The following is an 11,431-nucleotide window of genomic DNA, read 5'->3' on the forward strand; positions in this document are numbered from 1 at the left end:
CTGTGGCTCAAGTGGTAGAGCACTAGCCTTGAGCTGAAGAGCTGAGGGACAGCGCCCAGGCCCAGAGTTCAGGCCCCACGACTGGACCCAAAAAAAAAAACAAAAACAAAAACTATGTGCTGAACCACCAAAAGCAGTTCTTGTTTCAAGAGCCTAAATAGCAAGTATGCTCAATTCTATCAGTTTACATAAAGGAAAATGAAAAAAGCTACTGGTATATTTATTAGCTCTACATAACAGAACAAATTTGACTTGTAAAATGACAACCTGAGAAAAGCCAGAAAACTTCAATATGGTGTTAGCCAAATAGCCAAAGATCACAGAAGATCATGACACTTTTTGTTCTCAATCTCAGAAAATAAAAAACAAAACATTTTGTAGTTTTCAGTGGCATGTTCAATATTCCTAAAGTATTTCTTTTTTTTTTTTTGCTAGTCCTGAGACTTGAACTCAAAGCCTGGGCAACTGTCCCTGAGCTTCTTTTACTTAAAGCTAGCACTCTACCATTTGAGCCACAGCACCACTTCTGGTTTTTTCTGTTTATATGGTACAGAGTAATTGAACCCAGGGCTTCATGCATGCCAAGCAAGCCACATTCCCAGCCCTTTCTATTCAAAGATCGAGGGATTATTTGGATTCTTATAGCTAACTAAAAATATTGGAATTTGGTGTTAAATATTTAACTTTTTTTTGCTTTTACAGATTCATTTATATTCTGGAAATTAGTTAACTTCAGCAAAAAGACTGAAATTCCTATTTTAACTATATTTCTGATAACTCAGAATCAGATGGAAGCCACAAATGCTGGGAAAAGATCAATCACTCACTAGTTTGTGAATAAAAGGATATTTTAATCGTTGAGGAATTAAACTAAATTAATTTAATTCTCTTCAAGAAAAATTAAAACATTAAAGAATTGATTAGGGCCAGGTGATGGTGGCTCATGAGTCTAATCCTAGTTACTCAGAATGTTGAGATGTGAGACAGTAGCTCACGGACAGCACTCAGGCCCTCAGGTTCAAGCCCCAGGACCAGCATACACACAAAAAAGAATTAGGGTTAAAGGTATGGTTTTAGAAGTAAACTAACATGAGCAAGACCCTGGGATCAATTCCATACTACAAAAGAAAAAAAAGAAAAGAAAAAAAAGATGGGTGAAAGAGGTTTTAACATAGCTAACTGACAAAACAGAAGTAGATTAACAGAAAAACTGAGTTAGTAGTGAAATTGTTTACTATACTTCATGTGTTTCTCCCAAGTTCTAACAGGAATGATGTCTACCTTGGAGGCGTCAGCTTCTTTGAAAATCATGTATGGTTCTGCACACTCTCCAATGTCTCCTTGCTGCAGGACTTTTTCTAGCTGTCAAGGCAAAAAAATTAATGTTTTATTTAAAAATTAAAGCTTTTAAATAAAAAAGCAGTCCAGCCTGAAATATAAGGATGATTCAAGATACTAAAATCAATATAGTACATCACACATGAACAGAATGACAGAAAAACAAAATCACATGATCATCTCAAATAATGCAGAAAAACATTAAACAAAATTCAATCTCCTTTACTGATAGAAACACTCAATGAATAGGAAAATGAGGAAACAATCTCAATGTAATAAAGACACGGACATGAAATCCCACCACTAGTATCATATTCAATAGCAAAAGGCCGAAAACTTTTCCTCTAAAATCAGGATAAGACATGAAAACCCACTCTTACTCTTATTCAAAAAAGTACTAGAAGTCAAAAATAGGCCAGAAAATGAAATAAAAGTCATCTGAATTGGAAAGGAAGAATTAAAAATCTCAGTAGCTACCAAATTCTTTATGTACTCTTTTTTTCAATGATGGTACAGACCTGTAATCCTAATACGTGGAAGGCTAGACAGAAGGATCATGAGTTCAAGGTCTGTCTGGGCAAGATAGTTAAGTTCAAGGCTCTACTAGTAGGCTACACTGCAAAACTCTGCTTAAAAAACAATTATCAAGAGGCTGGGAAGGTGGCTCAGTGGTACAGTGCTTGTCTCACATGCATGAGTTCGATACCTCAGCACCATATAAACAGAAAAAGCTGGAAGTGGCGCTGTGGCCCAAGTGGTAGTGTGCTTGCCTTGAGCTGAAGAGCTCAGGGGCAGCGCCCAGGCCCAGAGTTCAAGCCCCACGACTGACAAAATACAAAACAAAAAAACAATTATTCTAAGTAATAAATGAATTCAACAAAGTTATTAAGATACTTATGCTGAAGATTCTAAAAAGAAAGTTAAGGAAACAACTCCATTCACAATAAAATAAAATATCCATGAATAAGCTTAACCAAGGAAGAAAAAGAAATTCTAAGCCCTATGCTAGTCACTCATTCCTGTAATCCTAGCAACTCAAGAAACAGAGATTTGAGGATTAGAGTTGAAGCTAATCTTATCTCCAATTAACTACCAAAATTCAGAAGTGGAACTATGGCTTAAGTGGTAGAATGCTAGGCTTGATCAAAAATGAAAGCTCAGGACAGTGGCCAGGCCTTGAGTTCCAGACCTAGGACAAGTACAAAAACAACCCACAACAATTCTATACACTGCTAATCATAAAAGTCTCTGAGAAAAATGAAAGATAAATAAATGCAAAGCTAAAGCTTTGGATTGATAGAATAAAATTATGATTTTAATATACTATCCAATATTAATAGTTAATAAAAATCCTTATTAAAATGCCAATGATTTTTTTCAGGAATAGAAAAAATCTATTTTAAATTTCATACAAAATCTAAAAAAAAAATCTGAATCAAGACAAACATAAAAAAAGTAAACTAGTTAGATGTTTCATATTTCCAAAAGAAATTTAGTACAAAGCTATAATAATCAAAATAGTGTGGGGCTGGGAATGTAGCTTAGTGGTAGATTGCTTGCCTAGCATGCATGAAGCCCTGGGTTCATAAGCAGAAAAGGCCAGAAGTGGTCCTATGGCTCAAGTGGTAGAGTGCTAACCTTGAGCAAAAGAAGCTCAGGACAGTGCTTAGGCCCTGAGTTCCAGCCCCAGGATTGGCTAATAATAATAAAAATAATAATAACATAGTGTGGTACTAGAATGAAAATGAATTGAAAATTCTCACATAGAAGGTCAAACAACTTTGGACAGGATGAAAGATGATTCTGTACAAGAATGCAAGACTACTCAATAGAAAAGGGACAACCATTACAACAAATACTGTTGTAGAAAACTGAGTATCCAAATACAAAATAATGAAGCTGGACCTTTACACAAACCAAAATGGACCAAAGATCTAAAACTAAGATAAATGTCCTAAAACTACAGAACTCCTAGAGGAAAAAAAAATGCAAAAAGCTTCATGATACTGGATTTATATATGATTCTTGAATGACATGAGAAGCACAGGCAATATAAATGAAAATAGATAGACTACACTATATCAAAACTTACTTTTATCATAATGAAGGAAAAAATAAACAGAAAAAAACACAACATACAGAACAGGATAAAATTATCTGCCAAGTAATAACGAGAGACAGAAACATTTCCTGCTTCCTGTGCAGAAAATGGGAGTTAGAGACTCCTTAAAACAACTTCCCTAGCCAGGCATCAGTGGCTGGCGCCTGTAATCTTAGGTACTCAGGAGACTGAGATCTGAGGATCACAGTTCAAAGCCAGCCCAGGCAGGAAAGTTCCAGAGACTCTTATCTCCAATAAACCACCAGAAAACCAGAAGTGGCACTGTGGCTCTAGTGGTACAGGCTTGCCTTGAGCTGAAGGACAGTGCCCAGGCCCAGAGTTCAAGCCCCATGACCAATAAAAACCAAACAGAAAACACCCAACTTCCCCCATTCTTTTTAAAATTAGAGAACTTCACTACATGTATATATACATATTTATCTGTGTATAAATATATACATATGTTTGTTTGTATTTTACAAATGGGATCACATGGTATGTAGTTTTGAACCAAACTCATTCTTCATTAAACACTGACACATATGATTCTGTAACATTAAATAATCTAAGTCATAGCTTTCACAGTTGTAGTGTTTTATTATATGAATGTACCATTATTTACCTCCCTATTACCTTATATGAATATATATATATTCAACTTTTATTCTTTACTCTGAAGCCAACTAAATATTTTTACTAAATAATCTTATTTTCAAGTAACCAATATCCAATCATCTTTATTTTACCAGTTCATTCCCTTTAACACATTCTATATCATGAAAATCTACCATTTTCTCTATGTAATGAAACTGTGTTTGTTTTTATTTATTTTTAGGACCTTACTCTTAAGTAAATGCTTTTAAGATAATTGATGCTTAATCTCTGCTTGCACAACTAGTCAGATGTATATTAAGCTGAATTCCTAAGAATGTATGCAGAATTAAAACAATATTCCTGGAGGTAAAGAGGATTCATTGGTAACAATCCATTTGATAACTTCATTACAAAATTCATTACATCCATATACTAACTTTATATCAATAAAGCAACTAAAGAATATATTTTAAGCTACTTTCAAAGATAATTTAAGGTAAATTTCTTTAGATTACACTAAATAGGTTAGTAATCTTTAGATTTTAGAACTTTAGAACTTTATCAAGAAAGTCTATACTATGTAGACCACAGTGCCTTCAAGCTTGAGATCCTCTAGACTGTGCATCATGAATGCTCGAATTATAGGCATGTTCCATCACTCTTGGCTTGGAATTCTTTTTTTTTTTTTTTTTGGGTCCGGTAGGGGGGCCTGAACTCTGGGCCTGGGTGCTGTCCCTCAGCTCTTCAGCTCAAGGCTAGCGCTCTACCACTTGAGCCACAGCACCACTTCCGGCTTTTTTCTTTTTGCTTATGTGGTGCTGAGGAATCGAACCCAGGGCCTCGAGCATGCAAGGCAAGCACTCTACCACTGAGCCACCTTCCCAGCCCTTGGCTTGGAATTCTTATTCTTAATTGGCAGACATTTAAATCATAATATATTGCAACTTCAATGACTTAGCTTTTAGTATTAAATGACTTAGAAAAGGGATAACACAATTGTAGTATAGCTCCTATTTGTTTTCTGGAGCTTGAACTTAGGATCTGGGCGCTGTCCCTGAGCTTTTTCACTCAAGATGCTGCTCTACCAGCTGAGCCACAGTTCCACTTCTAGCCTTTTGGTGCTTATCTAGAGATAAAGGTCACAATAACTTTCCTTCCCAGGCTGGTTTCAAACCTTGATCCTCATATCTCAGCCTCCTGAGTAGCTAGTATTACAGGGATCAGCTATGACAGTTATTTTTATTTGTTAACTTGGCTAGGTTACTAGGTTATTTTGTCAAGTATCAGTCTAATTCTTCTATGAAGGTACCTTTTTTGTTTGTTTTTTGCCAATCTTGGGGCTTAAACTCAGGGCCTGAGTACTGTCCTTAAGCCTCTTTCTAGCACTCTACCACAGTGCCCCTTCTGGCTTTTTCTAAGTAGTTTTATTGGAGATAAGAGTCTCAGATTCTCAGATCTCAGCCTCCTGGGTCCTTCAGCTTGCTGAGCTATGCCTGATTTTTGCCAGGTTTTTTTTTTTTTGGGGGGGGTCTTGAACTCTGGGCCTGGGCACTGCCCCTCAGCTCTTCAGTTCAAGGCACTCTCCTCTTTGCGCCATAGCACCACTTCTGGTTTTCTGGTGGTTAACTGGAGATAAGAGTCTCACAGGCTTTCCTGCCTGGGCTGGCTTTGAACCATGATCCTCAGATCTCAGCCTCCAGAGTAGATAGGATTACCAGCATGAGCCACCAGCACCTGACTTGGTACTTTTTTAAAAGATGGTTTACATTTAAAGCAGTAGACTTTGTGTAAAGTAGATTATTCTCACATTGGGTGGGCCACACTAGTGTCTTGTAGGGATTAAGAGCAAAGACTGAGTATTCTATTCTGGAAGAGGGAATTCTCTTTAACTACTTAAGACTATAGCTTGGAAATCCTACAGGGTTTCTAATGTGGTATTCTGTGGACCTAAGACTCAACATTACAAAATCAAAACTCTTCGCTGAATTTGTAGTCTGCTTGTCTGCCCCACAAATTTCAGACTTTTCCATGATCACATGAAGTAATGTCCTAAAATAAATCCAGTCTGTTTCTCACAGAATCCTGACTCTTGTAACTCTCCAAGAAAAATTAGGCAGTATTTTAACATAGGGCTAATATTTGTGTTACAGACTACCAAGACTAAAAGACTAAATAAAGGTCATACTAGTAGGAAAAGACCATTTGACACTATACAATAAACAAATATATTTAACATTATTCTTACCTTTATTACAAGAAAAACATCTTGGGAAGGATAAGTTATGGAAAAAATAGCTGATCGTGCCAGGGTCGTAATGGCAGCTGGTGGTATATGTGGGCGTAACAATCCCTTCATCTGCTCAGAATTAAGGTCGAAATAAAAATTTTCTGAAATCTAAGAGATATAATTATATATTAAATTTTAAGTCTACAGTTTTTTTTCTTTTGAACTTATATAAATCATACATACCCAGTCATATTTTAAGACATTATGACCTCTTAGTTCATCTTATATTGTACTGGGAATAATCTTTTTTGTCCAAATCAAAGCAAAAGAAATACATAAGCTATCTAGACTTCAATAAACTTTTCCTAAAGAGTCATATCCCAAATTTCCATTAAAAATTTAACCTCTAATAAAGTAATCATTGAATCAAATAATCATTGAAATGAATGCCTAAAATAATTTGGAAAAATACATAATTTCCTTTCATTTCACCTAGGTTATGCAAACTGATGGAGCAGAATTCTGCTAAAGAAACCCATAATATGTTACACGTAGATAGAATAAATCAACGAAGGCACTTCAAGATTCTATCACACAGTAGGGTTAGAAAAACAACTTAAATGTAAAGGTAGCCCCTGAAAAATAAATATAAGATACCACAATAAAACTAAGATTATTACCAAGATATTTTAAATATATATAGACTGTCATCCACCTGTTGAGAAGTTATATTAACAAAATTCAGTCATTACCACCCATACCTTTTATATAAGGATTTGCTCTTCAACTGTTTTGTCTATTCCTTAAATTAAGAAAAAGTTATTTTTGCCACTTTTTTTTTTGTTCTATTATACTGTTATTGGAGCTTGAACTTAGGGCCTCATTCTCTCATTGGCTGTTTTGTTCAAGGTTGGTGCTCTACCACTTAAGACACATTTCCAACTGGGAAGGTAGAGCGCTTGCCTTGCATGCATAAGGCTCTGGGTTCGATTCCTCAGCACCACATAAGCAAAAAGAAAAAAAGCTGGAAGTGGTTCTGTGGCTCAAGTGGTAGAGCACTAGCCTTGAGCTGAAGAGCCAAGGGACAGTGCCCAGGCCCAGAGTTCAGGCCCCACGACTGGACCCAAAAAATAAATAAATAATAAAAAAATAAAGACACATCTCCAAGTTTGGCTTTTTGCTATACAGTTGTGTGCCAAAGGCTCTGAGATGAGGATCATGGTTCAAAGCCAGCCCAGGTAAGGAAGTATGAGATCCTTATCACTGATTAAATCCCTAAAACCCTGGAAGGGGAGCTGTGGCTCAGTGGGAGAGCACTATATAATCTTGAGCAGAAAAGCTCAAGGACAGTACCTGGACTCAGTGTTCAAGTCCTAGGACTCGCATACACCAACACATACAAAAACAAGTCTCGGGGCTGGGAATGTGGCTCAATGGTAGAGCGCTTGCCTTGCATGCCTGAGACCCTGAGTTCTATTCCTCAGCACCACATAAGCAAAAAGAAAAAAGCCGGAAGTGGCACTGTGGCTCAAGTGGTAGAGCGCTAGCCTTGAGCTGAAGAGCTGAGGAACAGCGCCCAGGCCCATAGTTCAGGCCCCACGACCGGACCCCCCCAAAAAAAACAAGTCTCACGGACTTTTCTGATCTCTTGCTCTGTACCGTGATCCTCAGATCTTAGCATTCTGAGTAGCTAGAATTAGGCTAACAGCGCTTAATTTTGGAATTCTTTCAATTAAATTAAAACTATTTCTCAACTATAATATTTTATAGCAAAAAAATTAAGTAATATTGATAAATTACATTTCAAATGCTGTTTTCAAACATCATTACATACTTACATCATTACATATTACAAAATAACTCAAAAATAGTGTTTTGAAACCACTGATTATAACAAATTACAGTCAAATTATATACCCATACCTTTTTCTTTTCCTTGACATCATATAAAGCCAGACTTGCAAAAATGGGTTCAATTTCAATCTCAAACCTTTATAAAGAAAAAGGATAAAAATTTTAAAAAATTAAAAAAATAAAAAAGAACAAGGATAAACTAATTTTAAAATATATAATAATGATTTAGCTAGAGAGAAATTCTGATTAAACACTAAATTTTCTCATTATACGTTTGTCGGCATTATACCTTTTTCCTAAAGTATACTTTTCCATACAGATTTTTTTCTTTCTTTTTTTTCTTTTTGAGGGGGGGGTCCAGTTGTGGGCCTGAACTCTGGGCCTGGGCACTATCCCTCAGCTCTTCAGCTCAAGGCTAGCGCTCTACCACTTGAGCCACAGTGCCACTTCCGGCTTTTTTCTTTTTGCTTATGTGGCGCTGTGGAATCGAACTCAGGCCTCAGGCATGCAAGACAAGCGCTCTACCACTGAGCCACATTCCCAGCCCTCATACAGATTTTTTTCATTTCAATCAAACACAGAGATTTGGCCTTCCTTCATTTCTTCAGCTATCTTTCATATCACAGCATTTTATGTCCATGTGGCAGTACTAATCAGTTGCCTTCTGGTAATCAGGTTTTTATGTATATAAATATGCTTATGTGTTTATTTTTCAATAAAGTTAAAAAAATAAAGCCCTTAAAAAATTTAAAAAAATAAAGCCCTAATTTTTTCAGATTGTAAGTCAAATATTCAATGCAGAAAGCTTTAAAAATACATACAAAATATTCAGATTAACAGGAGCATTCAAAATTCCACCATATAACCATATGGAAATAACTATAATTAATGATAGACTTTTCTCTATGGTTTTTTGTTTTGTTTTGGTTTGCCAGTCCTGAGGCTTAAACTCAGGGCCTGGGCACTGTCTCTGAGCTTCTTTTGCTTACAGCTAGTGCTCTACCACTTGAGCCACAGCACCACTTCTGGCTTTTTCTGTTTATGTGGTACTGAGGAATCGACCCAGGGCTTCATGCATGCTAGGCAAGCAATCTATCACTAAGCCACATTCCCATCCCCTCTCTATATTTAAAATGAATTTTCGTTAGAAAAAGTCTTACAGGGGGCTGGGAAGGTGGCTCAGTGGTAGAGCGTTTGCCTTGCATGCATGAGGACCTGGGTTCAATTCCTTAGCACAACATAAGCAAAAAGAAAAAAGCCGGAAGTAGCGCTGTGGCTCAAGTGGTAGAGCGCTAGCCTTGAGCTGAAGAGCTGGGGGACAGCACCCAGCACTCAGGCCCAGAATTCAGGCCCCACGACCGGACCCAAAAAAAAAGAAAAAGAAAAAGTCTTACAATATCCATAATATTTGGTCACCTGCTTTATTTTATTTCTTTAAGTAGTTATACAAAGGAGTTGCTATTTAACAAAGCAGTTTATGAATACAAGGCATCTTGACAAATGTCAACCCATTCAATTGTTTTTTGTTTTTCAGTCAGTCCTGGGGCTTGAATTGGGGCCTGGGCACTGTCCCTGAGCTTTTTGCACAAAGCTAGTGCTCTACCACTTTGAGCCACAGCTCTACTTCTGTTTTCTGGTGGTTAATTGGAGATAAGAGTCTCATAAATTTTCCTGCCAAGGATGGCTTTGAACTATGATCCTCAGATCTCAGCCTCCTGTGTAGTTAGGATTACAGGTGATATGAGCCACAAGCTCCCCGCAAATTTCAAAATTTTTAATGTTGGCATAGTAATTTCCAGTTTATGAAAATGTCAAAATTTGTAGCTGTATGCTTAAGTGGAGATGTTTCTTTTACTCCCAAGAACAACAGCTTATAAGGAATAAACAGTAAGTATTTATTGACTGAAATAATGCTGAATGTAAAGTTAACTAAAACTCTTGAGAACTGATTATCAACCGAGAATGATTTTGCACCCAAAGGACCATCAGGCAATAGCTAGAAACATGACCTTTCTAGTTATCACATCAGTAGTAGTAGTGCTGGCATTTCACAAGTAGAAGATTAGAATGTACATATTACATTGTACAATACAAAAAAAACTATAAGGATGAAATTGTCAACACTGCTGTAGCACTGGTTTTTTACTTGCAAATGTTAACAGGGTCTATTAAAAGACCATATTTCTACTGGGCTAAAATTTAAATAAAAGACCATTTACAATGAGTTGCACAGAATCTAAGCTGCTACCCAGAGTTAGCAACAGTAGAGCATCACCAACCTAACTGACAGAGAACATGCAATGAGAACCCAGAGAATAGAAGAATAGAGGTTCCTTGATAGAAACCAGGGCTTTGGGAAGAAAAAACAAAGTGACTCAGTAGAGAAAATGAATACTCACCTCATCTCATTCCTTTTTATCCTCTAGCTTCATGCTGAGGCTTTTCTTACCAAAACCCAGACAGAAGCCAAAAGAAAAGGGATCTTAGTGACTGTCACTACTTGTCAGCTTCTTTAAAATCTACTCTACAACGCTTGATGTTGTATTATAATGGGTAAGTGGTTTTGCAGTAGATATATTTTTTCATGTAGTTATTGATCCCCTTTTGGCCTATTCTGCTATTCTGGATATCCCCACATTGTCAAATGTATACACTGGAAATACCTGCCAGTCCAAAGTTTGTCTTCATCCTCTTATGTCTATTGATAAACAAAATTTGCCAATTTTAATGAAGTAAAATGTATGGTTAGACCTATGGGTATAGGTCAGTGGAAGACTACTTGCCTAACATGCAATCCCAGTTCCACAAGGAAAAAAAGGCCAAAAGGAAGAAAAAGTATTGAGGTATAGTACTTTTTTGTGACACATTAAAATCATTTTCCTATAAATTCATAAGGACATTCTTTTTTTGTCAGTCATGGGGCTTGAACTCTGGGCCTTGACACTGTCCCTCAGCTCTTCAGCTCAAGGCTAGTGTTCTACCACTTGAGCCACAGTGCCACTTCTGACTTTTTCTGTTTATGTGCTGCTGAGAAATCAAACCAGGGCTTCGTGCGAGACATCTTCCCAGCCTCAAGATATCTTATATTATCTTCTAGAAACTACCATCTGTCTTTCAGATATACATCTACTATTAATTTGTAACTAACTTTTTGCATATGGTACAAAGTAGTAGTCAAGATTTCTTTCTTTTTTTGGTGGTGGGGGGGGGGGAGTCTGGTTATGGGGCCTGAACTCTGGGCCTGGGCGTTGTCCCTCAGCTCTTCAGCTCAAGGCTAGTGCTCTACCACTTGAGCCACAGCGCCACTTCTGGCTTTT

General features: G+C 36.9%; 1 protein-coding gene across 1 annotated transcript in view; it reads right to left on the bottom strand.

Annotated features, from left to right (window-relative positions):
* Dock7 (dedicator of cytokinesis 7) overlaps window positions 1-11,431 on the bottom strand; it is a 172,569-nt gene that overhangs the window by 150,253 nt on the left and 10,885 nt on the right. Inside the window, exons 7-9 of the mRNA XM_013020621.1 lie at window positions 8,184-8,250; window positions 6,279-6,428; window positions 1,282-1,362 (exon numbers count right to left, since the gene is read on the bottom strand). Coding sequence (XP_012876075.1) covers window positions 1,282-1,362; window positions 6,279-6,428; window positions 8,184-8,250 — 298 coding nt within the window. The remainder of the gene's footprint in view (window positions 1-1,281; window positions 1,363-6,278; window positions 6,429-8,183; window positions 8,251-11,431) is intronic.

Source organism: Dipodomys ordii, unplaced genomic scaffold, assembly GCF_000151885.1.
Source record: "Dipodomys ordii isolate 6190 unplaced genomic scaffold, Dord_2.0 Scaffold51, whole genome shotgun sequence".
Classification (NCBI taxonomy): Eukaryota; Metazoa; Chordata; class Mammalia; order Rodentia; family Heteromyidae; genus Dipodomys; species Dipodomys ordii.